The 17,171-nt window shown below is 51.8% G+C and overlaps 6 protein-coding genes across 6 annotated transcripts; 3 read left to right on the top strand and 3 right to left on the bottom strand.

The window, feature by feature from the left end:
* Nucleotides 1-192: 192 nt before the first annotated feature.
* PV08_04866 (uncharacterized protein) lies at nt 193-4,671 on the bottom strand (the record flags this gene model as incomplete). Its single annotated transcript, XM_016379210.1, has 1 exon — nt 193-4,671. One exon carries the CDS (start codon nt 4,669-4,671, stop codon nt 193-195), a length of 4,479 nt encoding a protein of 1,492 aa, XP_016237887.1.
* A 1,186-nt stretch (nt 4,672-5,857) lies between these two features.
* Nucleotides 5,858-6,739, bottom strand: PV08_04867 (uncharacterized protein; the record flags this gene model as incomplete). The annotated part of the gene is made up of 1 exon (XM_016379211.1): nt 5,858-6,739. One exon carries the CDS (start codon nt 6,737-6,739, stop codon nt 5,858-5,860), a length of 882 nt encoding a protein of 293 aa, XP_016237888.1.
* Nucleotides 6,740-7,689: 950 nt separating this feature from the next.
* Nucleotides 7,690-8,690, top strand: PV08_04868 (succinate dehydrogenase [ubiquinone] iron-sulfur subunit, mitochondrial; the record flags this gene model as incomplete). Its single annotated transcript, XM_016379212.1, has 3 exons — nt 7,690-8,107; nt 8,163-8,314; nt 8,367-8,690. The coding sequence occupies 3 exons, from the start codon at nt 7,690-7,692 to the stop codon at nt 8,688-8,690; spliced, it is 894 nt and encodes a 297-aa protein (XP_016237889.1).
* Nucleotides 8,691-9,057: 367 nt separating this feature from the next.
* PV08_04869 (uncharacterized protein) lies at nt 9,058-10,167 on the top strand (the record flags this gene model as incomplete). Its single annotated transcript, XM_016379213.1, has 1 exon — nt 9,058-10,167. One exon carries the CDS (start codon nt 9,058-9,060, stop codon nt 10,165-10,167), a length of 1,110 nt encoding a protein of 369 aa, XP_016237890.1.
* Nucleotides 10,168-10,421: 254 nt separating this feature from the next.
* PV08_04870 (uncharacterized protein) lies at nt 10,422-15,396 on the top strand (the record flags this gene model as incomplete). The annotated part of the gene is made up of 7 exons (XM_016379214.1): nt 10,422-10,525; nt 10,577-10,781; nt 10,838-11,017; nt 11,068-11,141; nt 11,188-11,409; nt 11,459-15,041; nt 15,097-15,396. 7 exons carry the CDS (start codon nt 10,422-10,424, stop codon nt 15,394-15,396), a joined length of 4,668 nt encoding a protein of 1,555 aa, XP_016237891.1.
* Nucleotides 15,397-15,805: 409 nt separating this feature from the next.
* Nucleotides 15,806-17,023, bottom strand: PV08_04871 (uncharacterized protein; the record flags this gene model as incomplete). The annotated part of the gene is made up of 1 exon (XM_016379215.1): nt 15,806-17,023. The coding sequence occupies one exon, from the start codon at nt 17,021-17,023 to the stop codon at nt 15,806-15,808; it is 1,218 nt and encodes a 405-aa protein (XP_016237892.1).
* Between the last annotated feature and the right edge of the window lie 148 nt (nt 17,024-17,171).

A 17,171-nucleotide genomic window follows, 5' to 3' on the forward strand; every position in this document is an offset into this window, starting at 1 on the left:
GCCAGTCCCTGGACAGATCTGAGATGACTGATGAAAAGATATCACTACGAAGTTTCCTTACGAGTCACGACTATGGAGCAGAGCGAGGATGAGATCCAAACATGTTGTTATTTTTCTTCATCTATCCGAAAGGAGTTATCTCAATCAGTGCCACAGGCCACCCAAATCAAACCAGATCCTCAAAGATTCACTCTATGACTCTCGGAAAAAATCCTCCCTCACGATGCGGCTCTTGTCGCACATGCTTCGGAAAATCCCATTGGCTTCAAACAGGTTGATCGGTGTATCAAGCTCGGCAATTCGCCCTTGGTCCATCACACAGATTCGATCATAGTTGATGATGGTCTTCAGACGATGGGCAATGCAGAGAAGGGTCTTGCCCGCAAACCCCGTTCTCATGGTCCTTTGAATCTTCTCGTCCGTTTCAAAGTCGACCGAAGAGGTGGCTTCGTCGCAGACAATGATTTGAGAATTTCGAACGAGAGCTCGCGCAAGAGCCATCAACTGTCTTTGACCGAGAGAGAAATTCAGTCCTTCTTCTTCCACCGTGCTGTCAAGGTGGATGCGGCTTGACCCTGTCGTCTGCTCATTGCCATTGGAAGTCGAAGTCACAGCTGTCTCGGCCGTATGAGGACGGTCTGCCTTTTCGTTGGTCGCATCCTCGCCGACCAGACCGGCTTTGCGTAACGCTGCCCAAAGATCGAGATCTGCGTGTTCATTGAAAGGGTCCAAATTAGATCTGACCGTACCACGGAACAGGGTCGGATCTTGAGGAATGATCGACAGCCGTGACCGTAAATCGTTCAGGCCCACAGTCGCAATGTCAATGTCGTCGATTCTGATCTGACCGCTCGTAAGTTCTGTCAGCCGGAAAAGGGCAGACATGATGGATGACTTTCCAGCCCCAGTCCTACCGACGATGCCGATTCTTTCTCCGCCTCGGACACGGAAATCCAACCCCTTCAGCACAAGCGGCAGGCCCGGTCGGTATCGCATTTCCACTTTGCTGAAGCTGATGGCCCCTGCGTCTGGCCACGACTTCGGGACATCTCGAAGTTTTAGAGGCGCTTCCTGATCGAGCTCGGACCCGTAATGGTGCAATCGCTCCGTTGCATTCATGTTGTTCTCAACTTCTGCTAGCTGTCGTACTGTGAACTGGATCATTTGCACAATCGCCAAAATGTAGGACAAAACTAAGCCTGCTATGCTCGGGTTGACGTCGAAGCGATCGGTCACGACCAAAATGCCCGTGACAAGGACAAGAACGTTTCCGATGGCGTCCAGTCGTGTGGATAGCCAACGTTGATTTGCAAACGTTAGATAGTATGCGGAATCCATGTCGTCGATAGCTTCCCGAATCCGGGAGGTGAAATACTTTTGTAGACCATATGCCCGGATAGATGCCGTCCCAGAAATGGACTCTGAAAATCGTGCAAACACCGTAGATCGTAAGACTGCCTCGTGCCTTTTGACCTCTCGTGCAGATGCTCGGTAATAGCTGGAAGCAAATAAGAAGAGGACGAAGAGCGGCCCCAAGGCCACTGCAAAATAGTGGAAATAGGCAATGATCAGCGCGAAAACCGACGTGATCATGGCACAGGTCAAGAAGTACATCCTCATGGCATCTGTCAGATTGTTGTCCATAGAGTCGACGTCCTTCGAGAACCGGTTGGTTATGCGCCCGAGAGGTGTGGTATCAAAGAAGGACATGGGAGCACGTAGAACTCGGGTCATGGCCTTTTGCAGCAACGCCTTGCTAGCATTCGTCCCACTGGTGGATAGGATGGTCGAGAAGATGAACATGAGAACCGCTTGAGAGCAGCCAAGAGCGGCATAGACCCCGATGTATGCTCCTTCAGAGTAGCCAAACTTGTTACTAGTCCACCAACTGAGCCACAGGCTGGTGGCAATGTTAGCCCCCTGAGACAAGACCAAGGAGACGAAGATTAACGGCCACAATATGGGTGAGCCGGAGGCTTTGATGTACGCTTTCCATACTCCCCAAGTGACGGAACTGGTTGCACGCTCCTCTTGCTGCATGAGAGCCTTTCCTTTCTTGAGCTTCTTTTCGGGCTTCTTCTCCCCTTTTTCTTCATCTTCATCTTCACCTTCATCTTCAGGTCCTGTGGCCTTAGTACCTTCCTGGGAAGTCGTTGCCATCAGCTTCTGAAAGTCAACGCTGTGAGCCATTAAGTTGTCAAAGGTGTCGATGGCCTGGATGTGGCCTTCCTCCATCCAGATGATCCTGTCGCACCGAGACAAGACATGTAGCTGATGAGTGGCAAGAATTCGACATTTGTTTTTCATCAAGCCACAGATTGCCTCGTCCATAATGTGACGTCCGACGTGAGCATCGACGGCAGACAAGGGATCGTCCATTAGGACAATGTCGGCGTCAAAGTAGATCGCGCGAGCGATGTTCAGTCGTTGTTTTTGACCACCCGAAAGAGTGATACCGCGCTCTCCAATCTCAGTTTGATCACCCGCAGGGAGAATTTCGAGATCGGGTCGCAGAGCACAGGCGTCAATCACATCTCTGTACCACTTGGACTTGTACGGTTTACCAAACAATATGTTATCCTTTAACGTTGCATTCTGAATCCAGGCATATTGTGGGCAGAAGGCTCGCGTTGAGGCCATTCTGACTTTGCCGCCCGTCTTCCTCATATCACCTGCTAATGCAGCAAGCAGCGACGTCTTGCCAGAACCCACAGTGCCAATTACAGCCAGTAGCTCGTTCCGGCCAACGGTAAAGGACATATCGTGCAATTTGAAAGGCTCGACTTCGGTAGTCTCGCTTGCGATATCCTCTTTGGATACAAGAGGTGATGTTTTGCTCTTTTTAGCTGCCTTTGCTGCCTTCTTGTCGGCCTTCTTCTTCTTCTTCTCGGCCATTTTCGTGGCCATAAGTTGACCTCTTGTCTGGAAAGTACCGGGCTTTTCATCGTCTTGAGATGCCGTGCGTTCCCAAGTGAATGAGGCATGTTCGACTTCCACCGCATGCTCAAGATCTTCGTCCCAAGTGATCTGGTCCTTCTGTTCTTCGGAAAGGAGGAACTCCTGGATCCGCTGCAGAGAATTCTGTGCATCGGTGACTTGACCCAAGACAAGCGGAAGCAGATTGAGTGGCATTCGCAATGAATTGAAAAGTGCAAGCGAAGAAAACACTCGTGCGGGAGCCAGACCGTGGTCCGACAGTGAGTATGTGATGAAAGCCAGCATCGAGGCAAAGACTGGCATGGACATAGAAACCGCATTGATGGCGTTTCTGATGGACAATAATATCTGTATAGCTCTGATTTCTCGTTTTCGAAGTTCTTTGAGACGATCGAGGAAGCTTGTCTCCCAACCGAAAAACTTGACGAACCGTACCGAGCCCAAAATCTCTTGTGTGAGCGTGACACGCTGGTCAGTCACTTTGTTGATTTTCTTTCGGCGCATCAGCAACGACTTTATTGCCATGGTCAACAGCGGAAGCGAGATGATCAGCAAAGCATACCCTGCAAGAGCACTGTATCCAAGGTTTATACAGAGCACGACGAGAACGACGATGACTTGAACCGGGGAAGTCCACATGATATGGAACAAACCGGAAGCCTGATCCACGCGATAAGTATCAACACTCATCAGGTTGACGATCTTTGCGTTACTCCAGCCTGTCCCATCCCCAGCGACACCAGTCGATTTATCTGGAGTTACCTTTGGACCGCCTTTCGGGTGCAGCTTCTTTGAGAGTACCCGAGAAAGGAGGGGGCGGTCCCTGACCTTTTCGCTCTGGGTGTCGTCAGTCTCGTTGGAGGGTTCTTCTTCCGTCAGAGCTTTGCCACCAGCCTTTGCGCGGCTGGAGATGACCAAAGATTTCTCAAAAATTGCGTTGATGAGGGCGGCTCTGGCCTGTCCTCCGACCATCATACCGCGATAGATGAAATGATTGGTGGATACCGACTGACATATCTGCATAAAGGTAATACCGAGCACCAGGCCCACGCCTCGTCCGATATGTGGAGCAGGTTGGCCCGTCTTTTGTGCAACCCAAGCGTCCGTAGCAAACTGAATGAGATATCGAGTTGTGTAAGGAGAGAAAACCTGGAACAGAGCCGAGAAGAGAGCGCACAATCCGCCAAGCAAGAACTCGCCTCGGTAGGTGTCAAAGAGCGCCCAGAGCAGTGGACTTCGCTCTCCTCGTGCAGTCCGTCGTTTGAAAGATGCCATAAGGAGATCGATCATAGTAGCAGAGCTTCGGTCGGGATTGACAAGCCAGATGTCGTTCAACTCGACCGTCCGTTTGTACCCGGTGGTCATGAGGGGGTTCATCCATTGAAAAGTCAACAGGCTGAGAAAGCTGGCGGTGTACTCCCGGGACACTGTTCGCTCTTCGGGTACTGGGGGAGGCTTGCCTCGGAGCGGGTTTATTCTGTGGTGCCATGGCCTTTTCTCCTGTTCTCTCGATTTAACAGGAGCAGCAGTACTGGCCTCAGTGGCGGTCGTAGCCACGGAGTCGATCTTCTCCAAAGGTGTGCTGTCCTCGCTCTTGCCACGGCCACCTCTTCTCAAGTCTCGAGGAACCTCCAGGAACTGTGACGGTTCATCCTTCTTCTCCAAGTCTTGTTCCTCCACGTTGTCTTGCGACAGCGCACGACTGAGGTCATCGTCCTCACCTCGGCGCGCCATTGCGACAGGTGACTCTGCTCTTATTGTCGAGAGGGTGTGGGGAGAGAAATTGTATCGTCGGTTGAGGAGGCCATAACACTGATGGGAGAAAAGTACCCCATATGTAGAGGCGAAACACGGTCGGAATGGAACGCAACCGGTAAGGACTAGGCGCATACAAGGACATCTTGTGCACTGTCGTAATAGAAAATACTGGACAAATTGATGTTTACGGCAAAGCGGCACAGCAGAGCGAGGGGACGAGAGTCACCAAACGCCCCCGCTGGTGGAGAAGGGAAGTGCTGGGGCTTGGATTGGCTGGAACAGGCATTGCTTGTCGCCTGGCGAACCGCCATCGAGGCTCCCAACGAGAGTTCATCTGCACCGTCCAGGCGCCACAGAAGCTTGGTGCGCAACACTTGCCCCTAAAAGGTTTAACTGGAGGTGAGCTTAGCAATCGGTCCCAGGCCTTTCGCAGTGCTTTCCTCACCTGGACTCGGCACCCATGGATAATTGTCCAGCACCAGGCACACTAGGCTCAAGAGACTCCAACAGACTAGATGTCCACTCCAGTCTACCGGAGATAAGAAGCTCTAGTTTCCATTACCTAGGTATGTATTGTACAGTACCTACTTGCCGGCTGTTGTTGTCTGTACGGCACGGACAGCTTTCTGCTCTTCTACCCTTCTACTCTTCTTTTCCGCCACATGACGAACAGATTCCGAGGCTCGCGGGCTCTCCCTGTATAGGCATAGGCCCCCGCATAGCTGAGGCGGTCAGTCCATTTATCATTTTGGGAAGTCCGGCTTACCCCAGGCAGATACCCTTTGCCATTTGCGCTTCTGCCGTACCCACGCGGCCATGCCCTTGTCGACCTCCCGAGGTAGGTATTCGTGGACTGAACCCTAGCTTTCGGCGCCGAAACCGAGCTGAAGGCCCGGTCCAACGAGTCCCAAAGGGCTTTCGCTAAAGCTAAACGTCGATTGCATCTGCACAGAATAGGTGCCTGAGGCTGAACTGTGGAATCAAGCGAGTTCTTCAACCAGGTCTTGGCGAGCAAGCTGATATTGTATTGTACTGTTCCATGACTAATCGCGGCCTTGAGGTATATCCTTCCTGGATGCCAAAGCCGAGAAGTCTATGGCTGTGTAAAAGGAAGAGACTCACTTTTGATTATTTCCTCCGCGAAGTAGGACGGCTGGAGCCTTCACAAATTTGTCGATGCGGCAACTTCTTGGATGAGATCGGCACTCCTCCTCAGCTCATTGATTTTCAGGTCAATTGCCTTCCAGCAGTCTGGTCCAAGAATGACCCTGAGTATTTTCTCCTGCTCAATGAGCTCCCCCGCCGCTCCTTGTCCAGTCGCTGCCTCAAACATGACCTTTGCTGCCTTCTCCGGGGAGCCCATGGCCGTTCCAAGGTATTTCCTCACTTGGATCAGTCTCTGATTGACCACTTGTTCCCCTGCGTATGGTTTGGACGGTTCGATGTATTTGGCAGCGTTGGGATTTGCAAAGCCTGTTCTGAATGCGCCAGGCTCGATGATGAGGACTCGAATACCAAAAGCCGCAACCTCTGCTCTGCAAGCTTCGGACATGGCTTCCAACGCGAATTTGCTCGCAGCATATACGCCACACGCGTGACTGGCAACAAAGCCCTGTGTACTTGACACATTCATGATGGTTCCAGATCGCCGCTCTCTCATTCCAGGCAAAACTGCCTGCATGATTCTGACAGGACCCAGAAAGTTTGTCTGCATCTGCAAGACAATATCTGCATCTGGAAGATCTTCGACTGCCCCCAATACACAAAATGCAGCATTGTTGACCATCACATCGATCCGCCCGAAGAATGATTCCGCTTGTCGTACGATATCCTTGATCTCACAAACTGTCTGAGTTGTGTCAAGAGCCAACCATTTACCGCCTTGGCTTGAGACTTCCTCCACGAGTTCGGGTGTTTTGCTTGGGTTGCGCGATGTTGCTATGACCCTGTGTCCTTGAGAGAGGGCATATCGTGTCAGTGCCAGCCCCAGGCCGGAACCGGATCCCGTGATGAGCCAGACAGACTCCCGAGAGTTAGAGGACATGCTGTCAGCTCGACTCTCTTTCTTGCTTGATGACAATCGAAATGCTCTTGTTAGGACAAGGAAGATACTATTATTGCAAGAGCGTTCCAAGAAGTTCAAACCATAGATTGTTGTCTTATAATCCCACAACAGGGTCTCCTTTATTTGCAAATGAGTCTAGTCTCCCTCAGTGGCCCCCCGGATATAGAGAAAACTATGTCCGGATGATCCCTCAGGATACTGTAAATGTCGGGTTGTCTTCAGCAACAGTCATCGATTTTCGATCACTCTCCTAGACGATGCGACCGGCTGACTTGGCCTGTGGAGCGTCAAAAGGACATAACGAGGGTTATCTGCGGAGATATCGTGAATGAGTCCCATGCTCAGTGATCAAGTAGTCTTTTGAATCCCAGCCTTGTCCACAACTCCACAACAGAGTCCGAAGCTTCGTATTGATAGACACAAAGATTCAAGCCCTCTACTGGCACTTCTCTTTGGAGCGAGACAACGCTTTCGGAAACACACCTCTGACCATGGTCAAGTGGACTTACTTGACCCTGAAAATAGTGGCTGTCTGGACATGGGACTCTTCTCAACAAACTACTTCACGGATAGCAGTTATTGAATGTCACATCCAAAAGACTTGGACTTTGTATACAATGTATGTTCTGTTCATACCTACCTATACAAAGCGTCCCCGCGTCCGGAGTTGGACAGCGAAAACTCCCTCTCCCGCGAAAAACAGTCGGGCCTCGGAAGTCGATCGGAAGAAGACCTCTCGGCTTGGCAGCATCTACGATTATTTGCGGCTGACTTGATTGGCCGTGAGGTTGAGTAGAGGTCATTGAACTGTTTGCCGCTTCGTGTCGCTCTCGCTCGTCTTCAGTTCCTGTGTGCTCGCCATCACTTCTCGCTCTCCACTCCCCTTCGCTGAGGTCTCTATTCCCAGTAGTTTGGCAATTCAGTCCGCAATGGCAGCTCTCAGGACAGCTTCGCGCCTGGTCGCGCCCTCTCGGACCGTCTTCAGATCCTCCCTTGCCGCCAGATCCTATGCCACCGTTACCGAGAGCTCCGTCTACGATACCTCTGCGAGCCGGCCCCCTACTCCGGCCTCGCAGACCACAACGGTCGAGGAGCCCGCGCCGAGCAAGGCTGCGAAGATCAAGACCTTCCACATCTACCGATGGAATCCGGACGAGCCAACCTCCAAACCTCGGATGCAATCCTACACCTTAGATCTGAATAAGACGGGACCTATGATGCTGGATGCTTTGATCAGAATCAAGAACGAAGTTGATCCTACCCTTACCTTCCGCCGAAGCTGCCGAGAGGGTATTTGCGGTAGTTGCGCCATGAACATTGATGGAGTTAACACACTGGCCTGCCTCTGTGAGATTCGAAACTCAAGTAGCGGGATGAGCTGCTGAACTGATACCATTCCTAGGCCGAATCCCTACAGACACCGCAAAGGAATCGCGGATCTATCCGCTCCCTCATACCTATGTGGTGAAGGATCTTGTGCCAGATTTGACGCAATTCTACAAGCAATACAAGTCTATCAAGCCCTATCTGCAGAGGGATACCAAATCTCCAGACGTAAGTTTGACCGTTAGAGTCAATGTCGCCGAACTCAGCTAACCCGGTACAGGGCAAGGAGAACAGACAGTCCAGGGAAGAGAGAAAGAAGTTGGATGGTTTGTACGAGTGCATCCTGTGCGCCTGCTGCTCGACCTCATGTCCCTCGTACTGGTGGAACAGCGACCAATATCTCGGACCTGCTATTCTGCTGCAGTCTTACCGATGGCTCGCCGATTCGCGTGATCAAAGAACGGCGGAACGAAAGGAAGCTCTCGACAACAGCATGAGTTTGTACAGATGTCACACCATTTTGAACTGTTCGAGAACATGTCCCAAGGGGTTGAACCCGGCAAAGGCGATTGCAGAGATCAAGAAGATGATGGCCAGTGCATAGGGATGACCATATTATAGGTGGGGAGACTGCATAGGATGACATGGATTGAGAGCGCTTGATTGACATTTTTACTTGCACTGTCTAGTGCCACGAGCGATCTCGCTCTGTATACAATACATATGGTCATGATTCATTCCGCTGCGGTTTTCAGTCTGATAGATCGCGTCCTACACAGAGACCATACCATTGGCTGCTCCAGCAATGCGATAACGTTGTGAAAATGCACTAAGAACGCCTCGGCCCAAAGTTGGTCCGGATGTTGTATCCAATCTGATTAACAATACAAACAATTGCAATCGTAGCCCAGTATCACACCTTCATGCTTGCAAGATATCTACTTATTGACCACATCAGGTAGATATATGATATGGAAGCTCCTGACGAAACATGTGCTGCAGCTTTGTCGTGCTTGCGACAATGGTACGACTCGATCAGCATCCTGCCAGGTCGACGTGCAAACTATGACGAACGCATACCGGTCACTTCGCTTGAGAGACAACGCCAGTCTCTTAACGACCATCCCTTCGAATCCCCTCTGTCGGCCACCCAGGCACTGAACAAGCCCGATGCCACCTCAGTCTTATACCTGGGCTATGGCTCCAACCTTTGCGCAGAGACGTTCCAGGGCAGGAGAAACGTCAAGCCTCTGTCGCAGGTCAATGTGGTGGTCCCTAGCATGTCCTTGTCCTTTGACTTGCCTGGGGTACCCTACTCTGAACCATGCTTTGGGAACCTCCGTCTCCGAGATGCCTCTGCAGCTGAAATAGCACGTCAGGATTGGAGAAATCAAGATTACCACAAGGACCAGTGGAAGAAAGGTCTCGTTGGAGTCGTTTACGAGGTGACAAAGGAGGATTTCGTGAACATCATTGCGACAGAGGGCGGTGGCTCAGGCTATAAGGATGTGTTGGTTGACTGCTTCGCATTAAGTGGTGATCCCACAGAGGATGTGCCTTGGAAGCCACAAGGCCAGCCTTTCAAAGCACATACTCTCTTTGCTCCAGCAGATGTAGCCAGGCCAGATCATTCCTACGCCCAGCCCAGCTCCAGGTACCTCAAGCTCATCACCGACGGCGCTTCTGAACATGCTTTGCCCCTGGAATACCAGGCTTTTCTCCATCGGATCCGAACTTATCATCTGACCACCACAAAACAGCAGCTGGGTTCGTACATCTTCCTCGCCATCTGGTCTCCGTTCTTCCTCTTCATGTTCAGTGGTGCTGCGGTATTTCTCCGGCCAGATGGCACATATCCAAAATGGCTAGCGACATTTTTTAGAGTTATGTTCACTGCCGTATGGGCGAGCTACGATAACTTTTTCAAGCCGATCTTTGGAGACGGCGAACGAACGATAGGAGACAATGAGGAGGATGGTGACGACGCATTGGATGAAATGAGATATGAAAAGGTACCGTTGATTGAGCCTGTAAATCAACCGAAGTATGGGTCGGTGGATGTAGCTGAGCGGTTAGTTTGATCGTGGAGGGCAAGAACCAAGACCCGCAAGATGTTTCCCTGCACCTCCTCCAACTTGCTGTCGATTTACACCATATCTTTCGCATCACCATCCCATGTCAAGTGTGCAGTCTGCATGCCACTGACTGCCCGATGATTTCCGTTGTGTGATGCGATCCTCTCTTCCTCTACGTCAAGCCTCCACTTGCAAACCAGCGGCACCTCACCATCCTGTTTGGCCCTGTCTAAAGTCCTTCAGAGACGAACGGGAGAGAGATGTCGTCCCTGGGGGAGAGTGAGGATCACCAATCCTCGTCCAGCGTCTTTGCCATGCTCGTACAATTTCTCGAACGGAGCTTTCGGCAAGACGGGGTGGTGAAGTGAGTGCAGCCTTTGCATGGTACAACGACGGTTGTTGATATCTCTCACAGCATTCCAAGTGAGGTCGTCTCGCCTTTCCAAAAGACGTCCCTCACAGATTCAAACTTCTCTCTCCGGGACCTAAACAAGGTACTCGAACATGGTCGTCCAAAGAACATTCTTCGTCTTGCGCCTGCCTCCCTTTGCACCGTCGTTTCAATCGTTCTGCAGGTCCCTTATTCTCTTGTGCAACTGAAGCTCCTTCATCTTATCATGGTATGGGGATATCCACCATCTCCACAACCGCAGCACAATGTTAATGCCACCTGCAGGGCGTTGTTCGGCAACACAGGAATGAGGATGCCTTTGCTGCAGCCTTGACACGAGCACATGGAGTGTCTGTTACGCCGGTGGCTGTTAAAACACAGAAGGATATCATCTGCAAGAATATAGCGAGCTGTGTCCTTCGTCACCTCACAAGTGCCGACAAAAATCAGCGTCTACGTTTTACGGTAGGCACATTTTCGTCACAAGAATAGAAACCCACTGAAGATTGCTCCAGATGGCCCAATTACTTGCAGTTGTGCTCTGCACGAGTCCCATGGCGAGGGAGAGCGTAGCTTCAGCTCCTGAATGGTAATCGGCCCTCAAGAACAAAGTTGTCCTGTTCTAACACAACTAGGCGTGCATTGGCCTCTCTGATCGCAACGGAAGAGGACTGCTTGCTTCGTGTCTTGACCGCTAACGCTGTACGACAAATGCTATGTAACAACGTGGAAAGCGCAGTGTTCAAGAAATCTTTGAGATCAGGAGGAAATCTTGACGCATTGCCCATATCCGAAAGCGCAGACTCGGACTGGCTGTACCGTATTATGGATTATGTGAACAGTACGTTTTCTGGACAGTATGGGACCATGATTCCGGCTTCAATATTATTAGGCTGATTAATGCAGAAAGGAACGTCTTTACAGAGTCATGCGCTTTGAATGCCCGCAAGATTCACCTCAGGCCGCGGCAGACTGTCCTGTCCTTATTGCCGGTGTCTCGAGCGACATGACGCTCCTTATGCCTGAGGCTCCTGAGGCTCCTACGGTGATTTCAGTACCGTTAATGGAGTGTACTTCCGTGAACAGGGTTTTCTCAGAACCGGACTCTTATGCCGTCGAAATCAAGTTCCCTGACAACGTTGGCTACAGGATCAAGAACGGGATCAAGAATGCTGTGGACAGCATCACAATTGTACTCCAAGATGACGAATCTGCAGACTCGCTACTGCGAAAGATCCAGGAACGACAGAAACTTGGTCGTCCATCTATACATGAGGCGGTATCTACTTGTGAAAAGAATGGATATCGGGCATCTATTTCGGCGACATTCGTGGACTTGCATATGGACTCTTCTGAGGCGTTTGCAGAAGAGCCCGAAAAGCTTGAAGCATTTCGTACTGAGGCACAGCCATCGGAATTCGAAGTCTCCTCTCCTCTTCAAGATTTATCGCAGCGAAGTCTCCAAAAGAAAGCGAAGCCACCGCCAAGCCTGGAAAAGGTGGAGGTAAATGCTTCAGTGAATACAGACGCGAAGAACAGTGGCAGTAATGCAGCTTGCGAGCAAAACGCAGGTTCGCACTTTGTCCGCGACCCTTCTGTGCACGATCAAGGATCGAGAATGCTTGATGGGGAGTCAAGAATCGACGTGAAGAAGCTTGAAGGACTATTGCAAAGAACGAAGGGTTCTTTCAGCGATAAGAAAGGAATGTCTCAGCAGGTAGAAACCTCCGAATTGTCTGATCCCGGACGAGCGCCGTCGAATGGATCTTCGCCGATTCTGAACACAGCAGAAACTAATGAACAGGCCAACGTCAAGAAAACACGTACCATATCTTCTGTGGCGCCCGGAGCAAGCGATGAACCACCCGTGGCGTCTCGCACGTTGAAGCCAGCAACACGAGATCAGCACGATAAAGTTTCATACAAGTCTGCACACACACCAGTTCCGATGGCCTTTCGGGATGGAGTCAAAACTCGAGGATCTCCTCCCCCAGCTCCAGCAAAGCCTGTACTCAAAAAGAAACCATTAAAACAGTCTACTACGGGTTGCAGATTGCCTCGGATTCAAGCTCCTCCGGAAGCTATTCCCAACGAGTTCGATCTCCCCTCTGCCGATCAGGAGTTGGAACGGCCAAAGAAAAAGGTCAAAATCAAGAGCTCGAAACAGTCCAGTAAAAGCTCAGGGACTACAGGTAGCACGGGACGGAAAGGAACTCCCAAAGTAGCTGCCCTTCAAAAGCCGGGGGGTGAGAGGAGCAGAGGACGGAACAAGGTAGCTAAGGCACCTGATAAGGAAGAACCTAAGACTGTGGCTTCCACACGAGCCAGGCGCGCGGTAAAGATGCGTGCATATGTCGAATTTGATAACAGCCGGAGTGAAGATGCTCAGGAGGACTCTCATGACGCCCAGACAGAGGCAATGAAGGGACGCACTGAGGACAACACAGAATATGCCGAAGACTCGTACCCGGTAAGCAAGGAACAAGGAGCCGCGGCCCTGCAAGGTTCTGTGCTCAATTTTGATTCCAATCTGAAGAAGATGGTTTCTTCACCAGGACGGAAAGATCATGTCAGTCTCCCAAGGCAGAGTATCGACACAAGTGAACCTAGCCTGCAGCCGGCTCCTATGCGAACAATACAACTCATCAGCGAGAGCGCTATCCCGCCAGTAAACGAGAACAAGCTGCGTAGAACTTCCATCGTTCAATTCGGCCCCCACGGACCCAACAATCAAGCCACCCCAATCACACCGGGAGCAAGAGGAACAAGTAATGCTGCCGAGCGCCACGATCAGATCACACCTGGAGAGTCCGGAAGACGTGCAGTTACCGGCAAAGGGAAAACAGATGAAGACCCGAAAGGTGATACGAGCAAATCGAAGGCGAGTGGGAATACTGCGAGCTGGATTACTGAAGTTGAAAACACAACAATGGACTATGAACAGCGCGTCGACGCTGCAATGGACAAGCATAAAAGGCTTGAAGCGCGCAAACGTGAGCAAAGCGCTATCGAAGATGATGGCACGGAAGCCCAAAATCCTCCTAATAAGAGCACTCATAGCACTTTTCTTGTTGACGAAGATGTTCTCGACGTCGGCGACATCCAGGACCAGATCATCACTGACAATGCTGTCTTGGAGTCTCGTGTCAACGAAAGCGAGGCCCGGAAAGCTGCTGCTGGTCTTCCTCAACCTTACGAAGTGAAATCTTCCTCTGAATGCATCCTGGTCGATACAAGTCCTCACAGCCTTGCAAAAGTCAAACCTACCAGCAAAACCAAGAGAAAACAGATCAATGTGACGACAGATTCTCGTGACTTTTCTCTTCCTACACCTGCAGACGCTAACAGGATACATGAGGAGGGTCTCGATCTCGACTCGTGCGCAGATAAAGATGCTTCGCCTTCAGCGTCATCATCCGAAGATATGCCCAGGCATGACTTTCCTGAGTATGTTGCCTCAGATCCTTCTGATAGCGGCAAAGCCATTTCTCCTGCCACTCATGACGCCGTATGCCAGACTACGCGGAACACTCCAGATTCTTTGCTTCTTGATGTTCGAGCCGGGCCGCGACAAGCTGCCCGTCCTCAACAATATGACCGACTTTCCATTGGAACCTCAGCTATCATTGACGAAAAACACCCTCACGCGGAGGAAACCATAAACGTGGATGATATGGGTTCGGCTTTGCCGTTGTGGCCAGAGGTAGAGGACGCTCGTGCTGATGGAGACTCTGTACCACGAGGGGCACCACCCAACAGAACTGATGCATCTGTACGACTTGATCGCTGGAGAGGCAGAACTGCACAGCGGACCGGTGAGTTTTCAAGAGGCGCACAGCCGTCACGGGAAGACCTGGCGAGGGAAAGTGGTAGTTCGAGAAAGCCTCCTCCCCCAAGCATGGCTCCGCCACCACCCGGCGATACGAAGATTAAGGCTCATGTCAAGATCCGTCGCGCACCTGCCTCAGATTTGGCAGTTGCGCCTTCCTCTCAACATCAACCGTCTCGAGCCAGCACGTCCATTCTAGACGTAGCAAAAGAAACCACAGAACCAATGGCAAATGTACCAGTCCGCGTCAAGAAGACGTTGCCTTCGACAAAAGAAACTCAAGAAGCCACCATAGCTGATCCAAATGTTCCTCCTGGTACACCCATGTCTTTTTGCACCCGCTTAGACATGCATGCATCAGCCCTAGACGTGGGCTTCGATGAGCCAGAGTTGGCAAAGGAAGCTCGACATTCGGCACGTCAATCAGGTGACGGAAGCATCACGCTGGTCAATGATGATCATGCTTTCTTGGATCGCTCTCCAGGACCATCTCCAGGACCATATCGTTCTCTGATCCTACGACGGTCGGCCTCAACAGAAGCCATGTCTCCATCTGCGAAGCCTAGGAGGAGCCCAAAACACATGAGACCTTGGCCTGGAACTCTGGATGTCAGGGGCAGTCAACGTGGATTATTCGACAGTATCATGAAGATCACTTCTGTAAGACATTTGGACCTTGGAATCTTGTCTCGAGAAATAGCTGACCTGGCGATAGGATGTGCTGTTGCGTTTAGGACAAGAGGAAGATGCTGTCAAGTCCAAGGTTCAGGAATTTTTCCGGGGAGGCGACGCGATCATCCAGACACTGACTGATAGCTGGAATGACCGTCTGGGTCACGAACATCTGAACGTTTTGACTAGCCTGAAGGAAGAGAGGGATGTGTTGAGAAAAGCTGCCAAGCTAATGAATGAACAAGACGAAAGTTCGTGGAAGGGAGTGATCTGCAATGTGGTCCGGCAAGATGGAAAGGAGAGCTTGACGGCAAGAATCGAAGCATTCAAGAACGGACATTAGCGTGGGGTTTGAGGGGGGGAGAAACAGTGCAAAGCAGGATGAGATGATACTGTTGACTGTGATTTGAAATAGGGGGAGCCTGGAGTATGGGATAGACTTTGTTAGAATTCAGTTCTTCATTTGTATGTATGTTAGCAATGGTAGGCAAGGAAGGTTGTCGTATTAGGTAAGGGAACGAACATAAGCATAGTGACTGTCTAGCTTGTATGTGAGGGTTTACTGCACATCAAACCATGGGACTGACATGACGGTGTTCAAAGTACATTTTTAGATCGATGTTTTTTACTTTGCCGAGCTACGGAAGATTTGTGTATTTTTATGTACCTCTCTCTCTCTGTCTCCCTGTTTGTGTGTGAGAGTGCGTGAGTGTGTGTGTGCGGCTCTCCTGCTCTCCAGGTGAAAGTCACATTTAGAAACTCTTCCCCGTGGCCGCCTGTGCCATCAAGTCCAGAGGCAAGTGGACGGGTTCGACGGTCACGTTCCCCCGCGCGTCGACGAGCAGGGCGTGGTTCTTCTCGATCAGCGTCCACTCGCCCGGCTTGTAGGTGGTGGGCTCGCTCGCGACGATGACGTGCCTCCCGTGCTCGGCGGGCGCCTTCTTGGTCGCGTCGGTGTCGGTGTCGGTGTCGGTGTCGGTGTCGGTGTTGTTTTGCTCGTGTGCGCCCGCGGCCGAACCCGGGTACTTCCTGTTGAGCGTGACGCCGGCCGTGGTCGAGTAGTACAGGCTGGGCGGCTGCTCGGTGGGGTGGTTGCGCAGGCGCACGGCGACGAGTTGCTCGCCGTCGGTGCAGCACACGTTGAGCGAGCAGGCCTTGACGTTCTCGGCGCCCAGCGTCTCCTGTTGAAGTGCGATGACGGATTTGAACGCGTCGACCAGGGCGCTGAGCATCTCGGAAGGCGGGTACGTCTGGGACCATGCCGTCGCCAAATCTGAACTTGGACTTGATTTTGATTTTGATTTTGATTTTGACGAGGATGTGCTCGTCGGGGTCGCCGCGGCGGCGGCGGCGGCGGCGGTGGTGGCGGATCTAGGTCTGGTCAAATTCGTCATGTAGAGCGCGGCAAGGTGCTCCGAGTCCGTGGTGCCCCGGACGTTCTCGTACTCTGCCTTCGCGATCAGGGGGAGCATGGCGCGACGCACGTCTGCAAAGTCGGAGATGAGGCCGTTGTGCATGACCGTGTGCCGGCCGAAGGTGAACGGGTGGTTGTTGATGGTGGCCACCGACGACGCGCCCGTCGCGGCGCGGATGTGCGCGAACAGCGCCGTCGTCGCCGTGTTGGCGCAGATGCTGTGGAAGTTGGCGTCGTTGGTCGGCGGCTGCGAGTTCTTGTACACGGCCGGTCGTGGGTGAGCTGTGATTCCTGTGGTTCCCGTGGTGGTGGTGGTTGGTTTTTCAAAGTCGGACCGCGCACAAGTGTACCATGCCATGCCGAACCCGTCGACGTTGAAGAGCCGGTTGCGCAGCGTGATCTCTTGGCCCGTCGTCTCCTCGCCCGGCGTGTGCGAGAAGAGTTTGGGCAGGTAGTGCTCGTGCACTTGCTTTGCCAGGCCGTGCGGCGGAGTGATCAGGACGTCTTCCAGGAGACATTCCTCGGACGGAGAGATGTATGCGAACCATCGACACATTGTGGAGATGTGATGTGACAGATGCTAGCTTCGTACGGAACACTCAACGAGAGATATGTCAACGAGATACCTACCTACCTAGGAAAGATAGGACGGGTTAGGTGTGGGAGTGTTGCGCTGTCTGGTGTAGTTGTATTCTGTACTGCAC

The sequence above is a fragment of the Exophiala spinifera genome (genome assembly GCF_000836115.1).
Source record: "Exophiala spinifera strain CBS 89968 unplaced genomic scaffold supercont1.3, whole genome shotgun sequence".
Taxonomy (NCBI): domain Eukaryota; kingdom Fungi; phylum Ascomycota; class Eurotiomycetes; order Chaetothyriales; family Herpotrichiellaceae; genus Exophiala; species Exophiala spinifera.